The sequence below is a fragment of the Dendrobates tinctorius genome, unplaced genomic scaffold (assembly GCF_039654945.1).
Source record: "Dendrobates tinctorius isolate UK_male_01 unplaced genomic scaffold, ASM3965494v1 ptg000149l, whole genome shotgun sequence".
Lineage (NCBI taxonomy): Eukaryota > Metazoa > Chordata > Amphibia > Anura > Dendrobatidae > Dendrobates > Dendrobates tinctorius.
In genome coordinates this window covers 523,118-543,453 of record NW_027361816.1, presented here as the reverse complement: position 1 = coordinate 543,453, position 20,336 = coordinate 523,118, and the positions used below count along the sequence as shown (strand labels likewise).

At 47.6% G+C, this 20,336-nt stretch overlaps 1 protein-coding gene across 2 annotated transcripts in view; it reads right to left on the bottom strand.

The window, feature by feature from the left end:
• The window catches only part of PDCD11 (programmed cell death 11), an 84,141-nt gene that overhangs the window by 6,208 nt on the left and 57,597 nt on the right, over window positions 1–20,336 (bottom strand). For both annotated transcript variants that reach the window (XM_073546565.1, XM_073546566.1), the window contains 13 exons: window positions 19,827–19,914; window positions 19,313–19,402; window positions 19,127–19,229; window positions 18,818–18,995; window positions 17,469–17,522; window positions 17,107–17,229; window positions 16,479–16,601; window positions 16,255–16,402; window positions 10,986–11,075; window positions 10,422–10,553; window positions 2,535–2,755; window positions 2,287–2,455; window positions 986–1,139 (listed from right to left, as the gene is read on the bottom strand). In XM_073546565.1, coding sequence (XP_073402666.1) covers window positions 986–1,139; window positions 2,287–2,455; window positions 2,535–2,755; window positions 10,422–10,553; window positions 10,986–11,075; window positions 16,255–16,402; window positions 16,479–16,601; window positions 17,107–17,229; window positions 17,469–17,522; window positions 18,818–18,995; window positions 19,127–19,229; window positions 19,313–19,402; window positions 19,827–19,914 — 1,673 coding nt within the window. The remainder of the gene's footprint in view (window positions 1–985; window positions 1,140–2,286; window positions 2,456–2,534; window positions 2,756–10,421; window positions 10,554–10,985; window positions 11,076–16,254; window positions 16,403–16,478; window positions 16,602–17,106; window positions 17,230–17,468; window positions 17,523–18,817; window positions 18,996–19,126; window positions 19,230–19,312; window positions 19,403–19,826; window positions 19,915–20,336) is intronic.

Here is a 20,336-nt window from a genome sequence, read left to right as displayed (position 1 = left end):
CCACATCTAGGGAGGTTAGCCACAGTGCCATGGGCTTTAGACTTCTTGACACTGCACACGGTAGACACAGGAACATTCAGGTCTTTGGAGATGGACTTGTAGCCTTGAGATTGCTCATGCTTCCTCACAATTTGGTTTCTCAAGTCCTCAGACAGTTCTTTGATCTTCTTTCTTTTCTCCATGCTCAATGTGGTACACACAAGGACACAGGACAGAGGTTGAGTCAACTTTAATCCATGTCAACTGGCTGCAAGTGTGATTTAGTTATTGCCAACACCTGTTAGGTGCCACAGGCAAGTTACAGGTGCTGTTAATTACACAACTTAGAGAAGCATCACATGATTTTTCGAACAATGCCAATACTTTTGTCCACCCTCTTTTGTATGTTTGGTGTGGAATTATATCCAATTTGGCTTTAGGACAATTCTTTTTGTGTTTTTTTCATTTAAGACAAATTAAATGAAGATAATAATACCAAAGAATTTGTGTTTGCAATCATTTTCAGGAAGAAACTGAGTATTATCTGACAGAATTGCAGGGGTGTCAATACTTTTGGCCACAACTGTAAATATACCCATATTCGGATTATTTTAGGCACAATATGAGTACCGGTGTTGTAATAGTATTAGTATTTCCCACTGTGTTTTTACTCTCCATATGCATCTTATTAAAGCTTGTGTATTTGTAAAACATCCATAGGTGCCTGTTCACTGGATCTGGGTGTTCTTGGCCTCTGTCTGGCAGGAATCCAGCAGGGTTAACCTTTCTTTTGCTATGGATTAGCACAGCAGATTGCGCTGTCATTCAGCCAATAGGTAAGGAATATGACTCTGTTCGATGTATTCCTCCAACGTTTCCATTGAGAGGTTGATGAAAGATTTATGCAACAACCAGATTCCTCCGCACTGACAGTGCCTGTGTGCGGCCCACTGGCCGAGGCCTGATCTTTCACCTAAACGCTCAGGTCCATGAATTTGCTACTCACGTTCTTTATCAGGAACACACTTCAGGGCTTGCTGCAGCAGTCTGTGCGTGGCCTCAGACTGGCCTTGTTTCAGGAGAAACGTGGCGTATTTCCACCATACGGACTTCTCCGTCCGGAATCGCTTCACCATGTTTTTGTACAAATCTTCAGCCTCCTGGAAATAAAAGGGAGATATTTTCCATTAATAATTACACATTACATAAAGATGGATTTCTGCATCATGTCAATTTAACACAATGCTGACTGGAAAAAAAGGAAAAATCCACAACAAAATGCTGCAGAAGTGTCTCCGGCATCGGTTTACTTTTCTCTTTCCATGGAAAACACTAGCACACTCCCGCCAATATAAGCAGGCATGTGTATGGGAGGGATTTTTTAATTCTGAATGAATCTAGTATGTATGGGCACTAGTGATGAGCACGCGTGCTTGGATAAGATGTTATCAGAGCGTGCTCGTGTCCTAATCAAGCATTTTCGGAATGCTCAAAAGAAATGCTTGAGACGCCACACCTGCATGTCTCACGATTGTTCGACCAAAACAAAACACATGCAGGGATTCCCTGTTTTTTAAGCAATCTCTGCATGTGTTGTTGCTGTCAAACAGCCACGGGGACTCAAACCTATTTTTCGAGCACGTGAAAATACACGATTAGGACATGATAACACCTTATCTGAGCGTGCTCGCTTATCACTAATGGACACCTCAAAGACAGTCAGATGAGCAAAAGGGAAAGAATCAAGAGTCTGTGCCTATAACACATCTAGAAATCTGCTGGGCAGCCTCATGTAACCTTTTACAGTTGTGTAAGGCTAGGTTCACATTGCGTTAGTGCTGCTTACAAACGGATCCATTAAACGGATTGCTCTAACGCAATGTAACGGATGTTAATGCACCCATAGACTTCATTAGTGTAACGGATCCTAACGCATGTCAAAATCGGCATGTGTTTGCAATGCACCTTCCAATGCGGACGGTGAACGGAAGTGTTCGTTCTGCCATAGAATTCTATTGCAAACGCACGCAGACGCATAAATGACCAACGCAGCCACATGCGTTAACGCAATGGCAAAAATACACCACAAAAAGACAATTTTGGGCTCATTTTTAGCGCCTCCGTTTAATGGATCCGTTAAACGGATTGCCCTAACGCAATGTGCACCAAGCCTAATAAACTGCGCTTGTTATTTTTTGCTTTTTTACGCAAAATTGAGCAGATACAGAATCGATCTCGTAGCCGATCTAAGAAGCAACCAGATTTGGAGACTGGTTGGTAGTACTTGTTGCAGAGCACGATCTTTACCTTAAACTTTTCAGACTTAATGTAAATGTCGACCAAATTCTGAAAAGCTTTCAGAGGATCGTTGTACTGAATGGCTCGTTCAAACACTTTCTGTAGGGTCTCTTCCGTCCCAAAGGTATTCTCCATGTTGAGCATAGCCACCCAAACACTCAGCTTCTCCTGTTCCTCTCTGAAAATAAATCTGGGAATTAATTAAAGTGCTCCGTCTTGGGGACATACAATAGAGGAGCAGCGGATGATCTCCTTACCGGAAGTAAATGGTCTGCAGGGCTCTCTCGGCCACGGCCCGTGCTTGCTCGAGGTCGGTGGCCTGGAGGTGGTAATCTATGTACTGGATCCAGTTGGCGGAATTGTTTGGAGAACTTATGACAAGCCGTTCAAACTCGTGCACAGACTGTGGCGGCTGGTTTGGATTCGCGACTTGCATCTTTGCTTGAGTTTTTTCCAGATCTTTTTTCGTTTTTTTAGTCTGAAAAGAAAAATTAGGACAAAAAAAAATTGCATTACAAGGTTGAATTTAAAAAAATAAAATAAAAATGAATAGAGTTACGAAGAAAAAAAGTGTTTTATGAGACTTGAGGTCATTTATATCAGATCAGTGAGAATTCGATTCCTGGCACACTACAATCAGCAGATTAAAGGGACCATTGGCGCTGGAACCCGCTGGTTGTCGACCAGTTCTTTTTGTTGTATTGCAGCTCTCCCCAAACTCACGTCCCTTAAATTAATGGTACAGAGCTAGGATTCACGTGACTGCAAGTAAGCGATTTACACACACGCAATCATAGGCAGACTAGACGTCTGCGGCACCGCTCAATGCAAGTGGCAGCTCTAATCACAATGTGGTCGGAAGTCTGCAAATCATATACGTGCAGTCACGTAACAGCTCCCTCTCAGCGTCGACACTGGAAAATTCTGAGTGTGTGCATTGTAAGGATTCAGAAGCTTGCAATCACATATAGTGACTGTAGACTTTAACCTCAAGCCTGGACAAGCCCCTTTAAGGACAGGTCATCCATATTACCAGTCTGTGAAACCTTTAACATGTGAATGTCTCTCTCCATTTTAGTCGGTAGCAGTACCACAGACAAAAATGGGATCCAAAAACATTTCTCCTTGTGGAGAGTGACATGTCAAGCCTAACATGACAAGGTAAGGAGACTTTTAAGCCTTTCAATGCTCCTCAGCACTAACGAAAGGCAGTACCCCGAAACACAGTAACTGCAAATTGAGATTCTTTTTTCGCTTTTATTTTAAGTCATGTGACAAGGCTCATTAATTAAAGAGTCGATACTGACTTTTAGGATTGTTACTTCCAATAAGTAATACTAAAGTTCTATTCCTCTTACTCTCTGAAGAGACAATTTTCAGACAAAAATGGAGGACGCCACACGCATGCCCACCCGGAGTAGCATATACAGCCAATTCGATGTAACAGTACCCCCAGTCTTCTGATAGGAGGTGGTCCAACCTATCAGGTATTTAGAAGTGACTTACAGACATCTCATCTCTTATTGGAACTCTTTTTAATTACTTAAGAATATTTAAAAAAAAAAATAAACCCACAGACCTGATATTTTTTATTTTGTAATGATAAAACAGGATTTTTGGGTTGCTTACCGTAAAATCTGTTTCTCGGAGCCTTCATTGGGGGACACAGAGACCATGGGTGTATGCTGCTGCCACTAGGAGGCTGACACTATGCAAATAAGAAAGTTAGCTCCTCCTCCGCAGTATACACATCACCGACAGGAAGATATCCAGTTAGTGAGAAAGCAGTAGGAGAAACAACAGAATAGAGAATAAACAGACAACTCAACTGTCACCATAAGACACATAGCAAATAGCAGGAGTTGTAAAACATGGGAGGGTGCTGTGTCCCCCAATGAAGGCTCCGAGAAACAGATTTTACAGTAAGCAACCCAAAAATCCTGTTTTCTCTATCGCCTCATTGGGGGACACAGAGACCATGGGACGTCCCAAAGCAGTCCCTGGGGAGGGAAAACAAATATCAATCAGGCAAGCGGACTCACCACCGCTGCCTGCAGGATCCTTTTTCCTAGGCTGGCATCCGCCGAAGCATAGGTGCGGACCCTGGAAAATTTCACACACGTGTGAAGAGATGACCAGGTTGCAGCTTTGCAAAGCTGCCGAGCAGAAGCTGTGTGAGGCACACACTGCCCGGGTAGAGTGAGCTCTAATTCCAGGAGGGACCACTCGATGCTTGACCCGGTAGGCTTCCAAAATTGCCGATCTGATCAAGCGAGCAATAGTAGCCTTGAAGGCCGGCTGACCTTTCCGCGCGTTATCTGGAATGACGAAGAGGGAGTCTGTCTTCTGCAAGGGAGTCGTCCTAACAAGGTCGACTTTCATCACACTGACCAGGTCTAGCTTGTTCAAGTAACGTTCAAGAGGATGAGTTGGACCCGGACAAAAGAACAGGAGAACAATATCCTCATACAGGTGGAAAGTGGACACCACCTTAGGAAGGAAAGAGGGCGGAGGCCGCAGGACCACCTTATCCTAGTGGGGTACCAAGAAAGGGGAGCGACAAGAAAGGGCCGCCAATTCCGACACGCGCCGGATGGAGGTGATGGCCACCAGGAATGCTACCTTCCAGAAGAGAAGGGATAGAGAAACTTCCCTGAGAGGTTGGAAAGGTGGACCTTGCAGAACCTCGAGCACCAGATTAAGATCCCATGGATCCACAGGAACGCGGTATGGAGGTGCCGCATGAGCCACCACTGAAGGAAGGTCTTGACCTGCGGATGGGAGGCCTATGTCTTCTGGAACAGAATGGAAAACGCCGAAACTTGAACTTTCAAAAAGCTGAGGGCAAAGCCTGCATCAAGGCCTGTCTGGAGGAACGCCAGGACAGAAGGGAATGAAAAAGGACATGGGCGGAATGTTATTGGCCTCGCACCAAGTGAAATAAGCCGTCCCCGTACGATAATAAATTTTGGAATACGAAGGCTTCCTAGCCCGGATCATGGTGTGAAAAACCCGATCCGAAGAACCAGAACGTTTCAGAACCGCGGCCTCAACAGCCATGCCGTTAAATAGAGCGGCTGAGAATTAGGGTGGCAAATCGGACCCTGAGAAAGCAGATCTGCTCTGTCTGGAAGCTTCCAGGGGGCGTCCGCGAGCAGGTTGACGACGTCCGTGAACCAAAAACTTCTGGGCCAATCCGGAGCGATGACGATGACTGGAACCCCTACCGCCTTGATTTTTTTCAACAACTTGGGAAGAAGAGGAAGGGGAGGGAAAGGGTAAGGGAGCTCGAACTGAGACCAGGGAATGGTCAGAGCATCTGCGCCCGCTGCAAGAGAATCTCGGGCCCTGGATACGAACTGTGGGACTTTGCTGTTTAGGCGATCTACCTCCGGAGTCCCCAAATGACGGGAAAGCTGATGAAAGACGTCCGGATGTAAGGAACATTCTCCCGCTGCGAGACCTCGCGGCCGAGAAAAACGGCGGCCCAGTTGAGCACGCCGGGAATGTGCACCGCAGAATTACTGGGACTGACATATCTGCCCAGTGTACAATCTTGGGCACTTCCGCTAGAGCTGAGGAATTTCGTGTCCCCCCTTGGAGATTGACATATGCCCCCGCTGTGGCATAGTTTGTCTGAATACGGAGTGCAGACCCCTGAGCATTTCCCAGAGAACGAGAGACAGATAAATCGTCCGTATCTTGAGGACATTGATAGACAGACTTGTGTATGGAGTCGACCACCGACGCTGAACAGCGTGATTGCGAAACACTGCACCCCAGCCCAAAGGACTGGCGTCCGTTGTCACAATGACCTGCCCAGAGAAAGAGAGAGAGGTGACGTCAGCCACCAATTGAGGGATTGTTTGACACAGGGCAAAAGGTGAATTGGCCGATCCAGGGAAAGGACAGACCTGTTCTACCGAGACAGGAAGGCTTGTTGAAGCGGTCTTGAGAGAAATGGGTAAAGGGAACCGCTTCGGCCGTTGCCACCATCTTTCCCAAGACCTTCATGGCTGACCGGAAAGATGGAATCCGTGTGCTCTGCAGTGACCGTACATCTCGCCGCAGAGAGATCATTTTCTCTAGTGGAAGAAAAACCCCGGATCGACGGGTGTCGAATAATAGGCCTAGAAACACAAGACGTAGTGTCGGAACAAGCAGGACATCGTTTGTCGACAAGCCACCCTAAATTGGACAGGGTGTAGAGGGTAGACCTTGCGAGTCTGGTGAACAAGCGGAACTTTGATTAGAATGTCGTCGAGGTACGGAAAGAGGACCAGACCTCTGATCCTCAACAAGGCGATCAACGCCGCCATGATCCTTGTAAATACTCTGAGTGTGATGGTGAGACCGAACGGCAGGGCGACAAACTGGTAGAGGTCCTGGTGAAACACAAAGTGCAGGAATTTCTGATGCCCAAAAAGGATGGGCACATGCAGATAGGCATGTTGAATGTCTATTGAGCCCATGAATTCCGGCGCTTCTATGGAAGCGATTACTGAACGAAGAGACTCCATCCTGAAATGTCGTAGGCGGACCCTCCTGTTCAGTAACTTGAGGTCCAGGATGGGCCGGACCGCGCCGCCTCTTTTTTTTTTTTTTTTTTTTTTTTTAACCACAAACAGGCTTGAATAAAACCCTGTGAAACGGTTCTGACTCGAGAACGGGGACGATCACCCCGGAACTGAGGAGGGAGGCGATGGATGCAAAAAAAACCCGGAACTAAGGCAGGTGTCGTGATAGTCATGCTGATGTGGACCGTCCAGTTCTGGATCATCTGCCCTGAGAGGAGTGAGACCGCCAGGAGGGAGTGGGCTTAAAGGAGACCTTCTTCCTATCCTGGCGTGCTTGCGGCTTTGTTGGTTGGACAACGCTTCTGCCGTCGCGAAGCGGTGGAAAGACCGAAAGCTAAACTGACGCCTTGGAGGAGGTCTACGAGGCTTGGACTGAGGGAGAAGAGAGCTTGTACCTCCAGTGGAGTCTTTAATAATCTGGACCAGCTGGGATCTGAAAAGATGCGCTCCCTGAAAAGGCAGATTGGTAAGGGACTTTTCTGAAGACAAATCCGCTTGCCAAGCCTTGAGCCAAATTATACGCCGGATTGCAACAACGTTGCTAGACGCTTGAGCTGCGCAAGACGCGGCATCCACGGAGGCTGAGACCAAATAATCCCCTGCATGGGAGATCTGGTTGGCTAGCTCGGCCAATCGCTCTGGTTGGGCCCTATCCAGAATGCCCTGGCGGAAATTCTCCGCCCAGGTAGCTATGGCCTTTGCTACCCAAGTGGAAGCGAAGGCAGGACTTAGCACCGTCGCAGCCGCTTCGAATGCTGACTTTGCTAAAGATTCTATGATCCTGTCGTTAGAATCTTTCAGAGACGCCACAACTGAAATCGGGAGGACCGTGTTGTTAGATAGTCTGGACACGGGAGCGTCAACAGCGGGGGAAGCCGACGTGGTCGGTGAGCTCTTGAGAAAATGGATACCGTACGCCGAGGCGCTTCCCTCATTGAAAGTGGCTGGTCGGATTTACTCTTTCCCTGGTAAGACGCTTGTCAAACTCAGAGTGCCCGTTTGAACGAAACCTCCTGATCTGAGGATTTCGCAGGGGAGTCTGTCATTTCGAAGGAGTGGTTAAACGCTGCAATGAGGTTCTGAACCGTAACCTTCATGTCCGCGTCATGGTCCGAATCCAGCTCTAAAATGTCTTCGGATGGCGCGTCCGAGAACGCTTCGCCTGACTCAGGTGAGGAGGCACGGGAAGAAGACTGCTGGGACGGACTATGTGGCGAGATGGGACAAGGGGAGGATTCCGGCCGGAGAACTTGCCTGGGTCTTTTGCGACTCATGCTGGCTGGCTCAGATGGAGCCTCTTGCAACCTAGTGGATACTGAAGTATCCAGGGGCAACTTATCAAGAACCGCCACTGACTGGGGAGTGGACTGACCTGAGCGAAGTTTGCGTTTGCAGAAGAACATGCAAAGAACTTGAACTAAAGTGCCCGTGGGAGCGAGCATGATCAGGCTTAGTTGTACACATAATGAGGGACAGTCACTGAAGGAATGCCGGAAGATTGGGGGACAGGGAGGAGGGTGTCAGTCTGCCGAAGCAGAACTACTCACGGTCTGTTGTCCTGTGGATAACCCCAGTACGCGATGCTGCACAGCTCGTCTGGATTTGCAGGGTCGCAGCAGAGTGCAGTGTCCGGCTGACAGTGTCTGGTTGACAGGAGAGAAAATAGCGGCCGCCTGAGAAGCACGAGAAGGAAGCGCGCTTTTCCTGATAGGATGGGCGGAGCTAACCGCCGACGCTGAACATGACTCTGCCCGCTGACAATGGTGGGCTGATCGCCGCCTCAGGGCGCCTGGGAGCAGGAGGGGAGGCGGTGGGCGGGCTTAGAATGGGCGGGAGGAAAAGCCGCCTGAGAATGAAGGAGGGGGCGTGGCCGCGACGCTGGACTAGGCCCAACACTGCCCGCTGACAATGGTGGGCTGATCGCCGCCTCAGGGCGCCTGGGAGCAGGAGGGGAGGCGGTGGGCGTGCTTAGAACGGGCGGGAGGAAAAGCCGCCTGAGAATGAAGGAGGGGGCGTGGCCGCGACGCTGGACTAGGCCCAAACTGAAGCCGGGGCCTAAATTAAGTGCGGCGGCCGCCTGTCAGCAAGGGGTGGCGCGGAGGTATCGCAGCCCGAACGCTGCTGTCTGAAGCCTGGCCAAGATGAAGAAAAACGGGCTGTGGGGCACATGCGGCGGCAGTCTGGAAGCGCGGGACGGTCATGGAGGCCTCGCAGCACCGCCACGGCGACCGCTCCTGAAGGATGTCTGAAGCTGCTGATGGAGGATGCGACTGGGGCCCTATACTTACCCTGTCCTCGGACCGTTCCATGGAAAACCTGTTGGAAAAAAGGTACCTTGAACGTCCTAGTAGAAGTATGTCCGCGCCTCATCCAAACCGACAGGCTCTGGTAGGCGAGTGGGTGGGAGACGAGGACCATCTGGATCGCTGACACGAACCCGTGCTGGCGGCCGCCTGAGAAGGCTGTTGGTCCTGCATCGGAGAGCTGTGAGGATACGGGGTGGCAGTACACGCCGTACTCACAGTCTCTTGTGGGACTACAGATGTGACTATTCACTCTGTATCCCTCCGAAAGATCTGAAAAGAAACGACGCACACTGAGGTAGATATGGGTCTATGAAAGACCCGTGTCCACCTCCTACTGACACCAAGGCCTCTTTCACACTTTAGTTTTTTGCATCAGTTATAATCCGCCAAAAAGGCGGACAAGCGGATCCGTTCTCAACTGATGTGAACGGATGGCACAGGATCCGTTTTCAGACGGATCCTGAAAATGAAGAAATTTAAAGGAATCGCTGGCCGGGAGGAAGAGAGAGAGAGAGAGAGAGAAAAAAAGAGAGAGAAAGAGAGAGAGAGAGAGAGAAAGAGAGAGAGAGAAAGAAAGAAAGAGAGAGAGAGAAAGAAAGAGAGAGAGAGAAAGAAAGAGAGAGAGAGAGAGAGAGAAAGAGAGAGAGAGAGAGAAAGAGAGAGAGAGAGAGAAAGAGAGAGAGAGAGAAAGAGAGAGAAAGAAAGAAAGAAAAAGAAAGAAAGAAAAAGAAAGAAAGAAAGAAAGAAAGAAAGAAAGAGAGAGAGAGAGAGAGAGAGAAAATTTTTTTGTCCGGCACCCAGAAAGAAATTCGGGTTAAATCAGTGTTTGCAGGATCCGCCAGAGAAAAAAACGTTACAAGCTCCGTTTTGAAATTTTTGAGGATGGTGACGGACAGCAACTTTTGGCGGATCCTCACAAAAAACGGATGCAACGGACACCAATCCGCCATTAATGCAAGTCAATGGGAAAAAACGGATCCTCAAAAAAAATTTGAGGATCCGTTTTTTTTCAAAACCTGGCGGATTGTGACTGATTGTAAAAAACGGAAGTGTGAAAGAGGCCTAAGCTAAACTGGATATCTTACTTCCTGTCGGTGAGGTGTATACTGCGGAGGAGGAGCTAACTTTCTTATTTGCATAGTGTCAGCCTCCTAGTGGCAGCAGCATACACCCATGGTCTCTGTGTCCCCCAATGAGGCGATAGAGAAAAAAGACAAAAGGACCACTAAAATCCTACATGTATCATGCAAGCTGCCAGTACCTTAGTCTCGTCTTCACCTTCTTCATCTTCACTGTCTGTACTGCTCTTCACTTCTCCAGCTATAGAAGTTTTGAGGTTGTATAAAGTAACGTCCCAGGAGAACCCAGAAGAGACCTGGAGCCGGGGGGCTTTCTGAGGATCACAGGAAAAAAACAAAAACTGGTACTGAATACAAAGGCGAGCAGGAATGACGGCTATACAAAACAGGACTGTGTGCAGATCACTTGTCCCTGATTAGGTGCATGATCCTGGATGTGATACAAACCCTTATTTTACCCTATATACTGCATGTATACAGCATATATATTGTGTATGTATATCTACATTGTATTTAGAGTACCCCATAATATGGCATCCGATACAGCCCACTGCTAATACCATGGGTTTATACAATGTTCTCTTGTCTCATCCCCAGGGTCACAATCTCTGAGATATCAGCTCTGTAATTAGTACTTCAGAGGCAGGACCCCCACCCATGAACGTCCCTTTAAGTTGCTACATGTATAGCTATAAAGGCTGAGTTTTTCCCTTTCTTTATTTCTCCTGTCCTTCCCCATGACTCACCTCTTGGTTCCTTTTTTCGCTCATTGACTCATTCTCTCGACAGGAAACCTCCACGCCACTGTCCTCGTCATCTTCCCTTTTTTTCTTATTCTATTTAGAGACCAAATAATAGAAGACAAATCATTAATAGCAGCAAAAAATAAAAAAAAGGAAGCAAAAACTGGCGTAGGCAAAACCCATTACTCAACACGGCTGGTACCGTCACTTTGTGCGTCTGGCCTGACTCGCCGCACTGGTGTGAACACTGGTTTAGCTTAAACTAAAGGAAAACACTAACCTAGAATATGTATAAAAGAATAAAAAAAAACTATACAGCAATAACTCCTGCACATTCTTCTTTTTCTTTGATCCCGTTTCATGCTACATAACATGATAAAATACTCATCACCAGTCACAAACTGGAGCAGAGCAGTGAAATGATTTTGGGTTACTAAGGTTTTCAGGGCTAAATTTAATTTTCTGCAGTCTATCACATTGTAGCTTGGTAATCCTAACAGTGTGCAATATGCACACTTCATTTATTCAACTAGCTCAGCAAGTCCAAATCGGTGTGTCAGAGTGGTGGTAAAATATCTATTCAATACAATGGAGTTTATGGATCCTTACTGGATTGTATTTTTGCACTTTACTGTATACAAATATTTCTACTTGAATACATTTATCGGGTGTTTCAATTTATTTACAACTAGCTGAAGAGCCCGGCGCTGCCCGGGCATAGTAACTAACTACGGTTAGTTATAACAAATTATAATGATTATATCTATATAAAGCTGAGTGTAGAGCCCCGCCCACGACGCATAGCCCCATTCACTATAATATCCCACATCATCCCGTCAGCCAGAGCCACCGGACTACTACCCCTAATATCCCACATCATCCCGTCAGCCAGAGCCACCGGACTACTACCCCTAATATCCCACATCATCCCGTCAGCCAGAGCCAACGGATTACTACCCCTAATATTCCACATCATCCCATCAGCCAGCGCCACCGGACTACTACCCCTAATATCCCACATCATCCCGTCAGCCAGAGCCAACGGACTACTACCCCTAATATCCCACATCATCCCGTCAGCCAGAGCCAACGGACTACTACCCCTAATATCCCACATCATCCCGTCAGCCAGAGCCACCGGACTACTACCCCTAATATCCCACATCATCCCGTCAGCCAGAGCCAACGGACTACTACCCCTAATATCCCACATCATCCCGTCAGCCAGAGCCAACGGACTACTACCCCTAATATCCCACATCATCCCGTCAGCCAGAGCCAACGGACTACTACCCCTAATATCCCACATCATCCCGTCAGATCCAACGGACAACTACCCCTAATATCCCACATCATCCCGTCAGATCCAACGGACAACTACCCCTAATATCCCACATCATCCCGTCAGATCCAACGGACAACTACCCCTAATATCCCATATCATCCCGTCAGATCCAACGGACAACTACCCCTAATATCCCACATCATCCCGTCAGCCAGCGCCACCGGACTACTACCCCTAATATCCCACATCATCCCGTCAGCAGAGCTACTGGACTACTACCCCTAATATCCCACACCATCCCGTCAGCAGAGCTACTGGACTACTATCCCTAATATACCACATCATCCCGTCAGCAGAGCTACTGGACTACTACCCCTAGTATCCCACATCATCCCATCAGCCAGAGCCACTGGACTACTACCCCTAATATCCCACATCATCCGGTCAGCAGAGCTACTGGACTACTACCCCTAATATCCCACACCATCCCGTCAGCAGAGCTACTGGACTACTATCCCTAATATACCACATCATCCCGTCAGCAGAGCTACTGGACTACTACCCCTAGTATCCCACATCATCCCGTCAGCCAGAGCCACTGGACTACTACCCCTAAAATCCCACATCATCCCGTCAGCAGAGCTACTGGACTACTATCCCTAATATCCAACATCATCCCGTCAGCCAGCGCCACCGGACTACTACCCCTAATATCCCGCATCATCCCGTCAGATCCAATGGACAACTACCCTCAATATCCCACATCATCCAGTCAGATCCAACGGACAACTACCCCTAATATCCCACATCATCCCGTCAGCCAGAGCCACCGGACTACTACCCCTAATATCCCACATCATCCCGTCAGATCCACCGGACAACTACCCGATATCCCACATAAACCTGTCAGCAGAGCTACTGGACTACTACCCCTAGTATCCCACATCATCCCGTCAGCCAGAGCCACCGGACTACTACCCCTAATATCCCACATCATCCTGTCAGATCCACCGGACAACTACCCCTAATATCCCACATCATCCCGTCAGCCAGAGCCACCGGACAACTACCCCTAATATCCCACATCATCCCGTCAGCTAGTGCCACCTGACTACTACCCCTAATATCCCACATCATCCCGTCAGCCAGAGCCACCCGATTACTACCCCTAATATTCCACATCATCCCGTCAGCCAGAGCCACCGGACTACTACCCCTAATATCCCACATCATCCCATCAGCCAGAGCCACCGGACTACTACCCCTAATATTCCACATCATCCCATCAGCCAGAGCCACCGGACTACTACCCCTAATATCCCACATCATCCCATCAGCCAGAGCCACCGGACTACTACCCCTAATATTCCACATCATCCAATCAGCCAGAACCACCGGACTACTACCCCTAATATCCCACATCATCCCGTCAGCCAGAGATACCGGACTACTATCCCTAATATCCCACATCATCCCGTCAGCCAGAGCCACCGGACTACTACCCCTAATATCCCACATCATCCTGTCAGATCCACCGGACAACTACCCCTAATATCCCACATCATCCTGTCAGATCCACCGGACAACTACCCCTAATATCCCACATCATCCCGTCAGCCAGAGCCACCGGACAACTACCCCTAATATCCCACATCATCCCGTCAGCTAGTGCCACCTGACTACTACCCCTAATATCCCACATCATCCCGTCAGCCAGAGCCACCCGATTACTACCCCTAATATTCCACATCATCCCGTCAGCCAGAGCCACCGGACTACTACCCCTAATATCCCACATCATCCCATCAGCCAGAGCCACCGGACTACTACCCCTAATATTCCACATCATCCCATCAGCCAGAACCACCGGACTACTACCCCTAATATCCCACATCATCCCGTCAGCCAGAGCCACCGGACTACTACCCCTAATATCCCACATCATCCCATCCGCCTGGGGTCAGAACCAGAGCGCTGAGTGGAACGGTCCTAACTTCCATACCGGGGATCCCTCTAAGAGAGCCTGGGGTCAGTACCAGAACGCTGAGTGGAATTGCCCTAACTTCCATACCGGAGATCCCTTGAAGAGAGGCCTGGGGTCAGAATCAGAGCGCTGAGGGATTTGCCCTAACTTCCATACCGGGGATCCCTTTAAGAGAGCCTGGGGTCATAACCACAGCGCTCAGTGGAACGGTCCTAATTCCATACCAGGGATCCCTTTAAGAGAGGTGTGGGGTCAGAACCAAAGCCCTGGATGGATTTGCCCTAACTTCCATACCAATGATCCCTTTAAGAGAGCCTGTGGTCAGTATCCGAGCGCTGAGGGATTTGCCCTAACTTCTATACCAGAGATCCCTTTAAGAGGGAATATGTTCCTATGGGATGGAGGATGTGTGATGAGAATATGGCCATGGGAGGAGGGATTAATTTCTGTCATGAGCTCTCTGCTCCTTTCTGGGAGGCAGACAATGGCTGGGAGCTTATGTTTCCGGGGATGGTAGATTTCTCCCACCATGTCAGTGTCTGCTGAGATGTTGTGGAGTGGGAAAACTGTTGCTCATAGCAACCAGTCACAGCTCAGCTTCTTTTAAACAGCTCTGATAAAATGAAAGATGCTTCGTGATTGGTTGGTGATACACACATACATACACACATTCAATTTTAAATCTATAGATATGCACACAGTCAGGATTCTGCTCCTTTGCCTGCTGGAGCAGTCGGCCACATCACCAAACTTACGTGATTTGCAGAGTTGTGGTCACGTGTTTTACTGAGAAAAGCAGAAAAAGGTTGCTAATTGGCATGAGGCGTGAAAATCGCAACGGTATGCGAATCCTGACAGTGTGCATAATACACACTACACTGTTCAAATTCAACAGTGTGCATTATGCACACTATCAGGATTCCACTTCTGTTGCCTAATATCGGTGAAGTGACCAACCGCTCCAGCAAGCAAAGGAGGGGGGGATCATGACAGTGTGCAAAATACACATTGTTAGAGTGATTACTGAAACCCAAATTTAGCCAGAAAAAAAACACTTTAAGAAAGGAACTAAAATTCCTAAAAACTGGAATCTGCAAAAAAGTTCAATATACGAGCCTAAAGCTGAAAATGAGAAATAGTTAAAATAATTATCGAATTTTCAGTTCACAATTACAGGGGTTCAGCCTCGATATACGCAGTTTTAAGGATCCTATTTATCTGCTTCTTCTATTTATTTTTTTTTAAACATGAATTGAAAAAGATATTTCTATTATTAAACATTAGACCTAAAAATTCTACATGCAATGGTTTCCTCAGCTAATATTCTGCTCACCGTGGAGCACAGCGTTGCCATGAGGTCCGGTCTGAAGGCTTCAGAAGTGTGAACAGCATCCTAAACCTGGGTAGCCAGTGCATTGTAAGATTGTGCTGTCATGTTCCAGTTTTGAGTGTATAAAAAAGGGGTTAAAGGGGTTCTCAATTTGTTAAAAAACAAACAAATAAATAGAATTGTGTATCCTTTATTCACCCTCCCCAGGTCCAGAACCACATCTGCTCCCGGTGTGTGTTATGGTCTTTAGCGCTGACATTATGTTAACCGGGTTGCGGTCAGTAAGTGATTGAATGGCTGCACTGTTATCGAAGTGATAATAACAGGCACCAGGAGCAGAGTAGGAGACTTAGCACTGGACCCGGGGAGGGTGAGTAAAGTTCATATAGATTTTTTTATTTATTGATTTTTTTATTTTTAAACAAACTGAGCCTGAGGATAGTTTCTCTGAAAGCAGAAAACCCCTTTCAGGTGTAGCGATATGACGTCTGTAAAGTGAATGAATGTGAGGGATTTCGAAAGACAGCACAATTGATCATTAGTTCAATTACTCGTATGTTTCGATCGGTCGCTGCCTGACACCGATCACTAATCTATTCATTAAATCAGAGATAACGAAACAGTCACCAAGACAAAAGTGGCGGCGCAGGAATCATGTCAGCAGTAAAAATACCTTGGCTTCACTTTCGGAATCTGTTCTGCTCCTCTTTAAATTAGTTTTGACCCTTAAAGGGAAACCTGCAGACTCCGGAACAACATCTGGTTTTCCCGTATCCTTTGAGAGAAGTGAGAGGTCCAGGCGTTTCTCTTGTCTGTCGATACTACGGAAAGGAAACACATTTATTCCATGTACAGCTCAGCCATCTAATATCTAACCTTGTTTTAAAAAGAACTTACGTTAGAATTTTGGCAGTAAGCAGGGTTCCTTCAGGGATGTAGGAGGAATATTTTTCGGGATCTTTGATAAAGTAATCACTACTGTGCTTAAACTGAACGCGGCCAACAACGGAGGTGGATAACCTGCGATACAGAATAATAACGCATCAATCATCTGTGTTGATATTAAAGGGGTCCTCTCTAGAGATGGCACAAATTGATTTCCAGGTACCGTGATCAAGGTCAATAATCTGTGACTACGGATGGGAGCCCTGAGAGTCGCCTCCATCTCCTGGGATCTGCGTCTCTTCCTTTGATTCACCAGCCTGGCGCAGCGTCATCGTTGCGGTGTAATGCACATGTGTCGGATCACCAAAAGCAGAGAAGCGATGCCAGAAGGGAGGTGGCGGTTCTCCGATCACTCATCTGGTTGATCGACCGGATCATGCAAAATCGATGCGCACCTCTCATTCAAATATTGAGGCATATCCACAGAATGTCTGTCTATAGATGCAGATCCAACCTGCATTCACTAAAGTTGCTAGTCCCATAACGATCAGACATCTATGGCCTACACTGTGGATAAACCCTAAATGTCCGTGATTAGAGAATCCCTTTAAGAAAGTTACCTGCCTATGAAAAACCTCACCGGAAAAAGATCCCTTTTTCTGTAACTGCTCCCACGAAACCTGCGACTAGCTGTCCTTCCTCCAGGTCGTCAATGAAAGAGATTTCTTTATCTGTCACTTTTTGTGCAAACTTGGGACACGTCCTAGAAAAAAAGCAGACAAAAATAACAGAGTGCTTCACTCAAAGGGGTCGTCCCGCAAGTACAACCGTCCACTACCCACAACCCCATTAAAAGGTAAGCTGGCACCGAAATCACTGGGCACTACCTTCTCTTTTGGAATACGGCAATCACCCACTATTATAGATGACGGGGGCGACATACTGATGCAGAAAAAAAAAAAAGAATGGGAATAGCTGCTATTATTGTAGGAATTTACTTACCGGGACTTCCTCAGGGACACCTCGATTGTCTTCTTAACAGAGAGAATGCAGCACCTGAAAAATGAAATTATTAATTCCTCTACAATATCGAATTTATGCAGCTGTAGGTATCCCCATGCCACTCCAGCATTGCCTCTCTCCCGCAGTCTTTGTTGACATACCCAGTAGTGGTGAAATCATGCCTACATTAAGTGACCACTGCAGCCAATCACTGGACTCATTGAGGAAATAAATTTAATTGGCAGAAGATCTCTGAACCGAGCGATTGATTGCAGCCATCACATTACTGTATGCGTGGCATCACTGCTGCTGCAGTGTCAACAAAAACCCACGGTAGCGGTGGGAGGCATTGCTGGAATGGAATAAATGCTGCTTTTTTATTTTTTAGCTACTGCAAGCCCATTTTAACAATTAAAGAAAACCTTTGGAAAACAACTTTTAAAAGGGGTTTTCTTGACACCAATAGTAGTTAAAATTACAAATTCTCAAGAACGGGGGAATTTTTTAACTTATTATTTAATGCCCATTTTCAAGGTTACAGGCTACTAACGGTGTGGCATTAGAAGTACTTACAAGCGTCTTTCCTTTTTTCATTAGAGCCTTGTAAAACATTGATCTAAAGCTGGTCAGCTCTCGCCGCCAGGGCGCACCATGTGGGCGGCTCTCGCTGCCGGGGCGCACCATGTGGGCGGCTCTCGCTGCCGGGGCGCACCATGTGGGCGGCTCTCGCTGCCGGGGCGCACCATGTGGGCGGCTCTCGCTGCCGGGGCGCACCATGTGGGCGGCTCTCGCTGCCGGGGCGCACCATGTGGACGGCTCTCGCTGCCGGGGCGCACCATGTGGACGGCTCTCGCTGCCGGGGCGCACCATGTGGACGGCTCTCGCTGCCGGGGCGCACCATGTGGACGGCTCTCGCTGCCGGGGCGCACCATGTGGACGGCTCTCGCTGCCGGGGCGCACCATGTGGACGGCTCTCGCTGCCGGGGCGCACGATCTGGGCGGCTCTCGCTGCCGGGGCGCACGATCTGGGCGGCTCTCGCTGCCAGGGCACACGATGTGGCTGGCTCGCAGCTGGCGTGTATGATGTGGCCGGTTTTAATGTCCCTGTGCTCCTCCAACGCTGCAGTATCCGAGAGCGCACAATTCAGACCAGCAAAGGAACTATGCTGCTGGTAAGAATTGTCAGTTTTCAGGAGTGCACTACACGTGGCAAACAGGGGTGCCTGGAGGCTGTAGATTGGTGTGCTCCCGAGGATGATAAATACTACTATACCCAGATCCGTAAAGATAATACATAGAGTTGTAACAGCACTTAAAAATAACGAATAGTCAAAAATCTCTTTTTTTACCTTACAAACATCCCAACGGTAAAGTTTTTCACTGGACTGTCGGCATAGCAGTCACCCAAATGGAAGAGGCTGGCTTTTCCAATTTTTCCAAATGGCAATGATATTTCTAAGCCAGAGGCTGGAGTGATGGTCTTCACACAGCCAATGGTCACACAGCCTTGTGTCAGAGCATACGTGTCTGCAGAGAGAAAGAAACAAAAAGACAAAACTAATTATTACAGAGAGATGCCTTCGTAGCGGCTCCAGGGTTTTGCTTTATGGCAGGCTCCTAAAAACCCAATAAGATGTTGTGTGTTATGAATTCATTACCTGTCAGTGATAGTGAGAGCGTTTTGTGGGAAACTCCAGCGTCGACCACGGTAGCAGACAACGCCTGCCCTTCTTTGAAATGCATTTCTTGGCGCTTCACCACCTGCAAAGCAGAATGGACAGACGCTAAGATGAGGGAAGGTATTCATTCATCACGGGGATCACATTGGGGGATCCACACCTTACCTTGCAGGACTTGGATAGAAGAAGTTGTTCAATGCGTCCATGGATCTCGCTAGTGATCTCCACCTCCAGATACTCCTTCTGTTTATTGTACTGCAGAGGGGGGAAAATAAGAAGGATGACATACCAAGCGTTAAAACTACCGCCATCGTTTACTATCTTATTAACCCATTATATAAAGATGAACTGAATGGAGAACAAGTTTTTAAAAGAGATTTCTGGGGCTTAAACACTAACGGTGTGACTTTATGTCAGACAAGCAGTGTTTAATCGGTGATGGTCTGACCCCATGAATCCCTGATGAACAGAGAAATGATGGGCACATGGCGCTTTACTGAGCAACGCTGCTCCGTCCAATGTATGGCTGCTCAGTACCAATATAGCACCAGGCACAGCCCAACTATATGTGCAGGACAGAGTAATCAATAAGGTTGAAGTTTAGTCAACGAAGTTTCAATAATGACGGACTAATATAACACTTCATCCTCTATTATTACTTTACTAGCATCCGTATTACCTTGGCCACATAGCAGGTCACCTTCTCCCCAGGCATGTACATACTCGTAGGTCGCAGTTTGGGAATTTTCTCTTTTGGGTCCAGCAGACTACAAAGCCAAACAAAAGAAAAAAAAAAAAGAAAGGAGATTAAAAGAAACAAATGCTTCAATAAGCAAAGCTGGCATATTTAATCCACGAGTATTGGTCACAGCAGTTTGAAAATGCTCTGTCTCATCAGCCAGCTCTTGATCGTGTCCCCCGTGAATGTTGGAGGATCAGGTAACGAAAGCCTGCAGCTTGTACACAGAGCCGGGACCCTCTGTACCCCTTTGTAGAGCGGAAGGAGGAGCGGTGATTGCAGCCCTCTCTGTAATCATATGCGAACCCTGCAACATCTAGGCAAAGTGCTGCACAAGGAGCAGGGAGTGTACATGCGTGATCCAAATGCTTCTGCACCGCATCCCAGAACTTACAGAGTAACTTTTTTTTTTTTTTTTTTTACAAATACCGTATATACTCGTGTATAAGC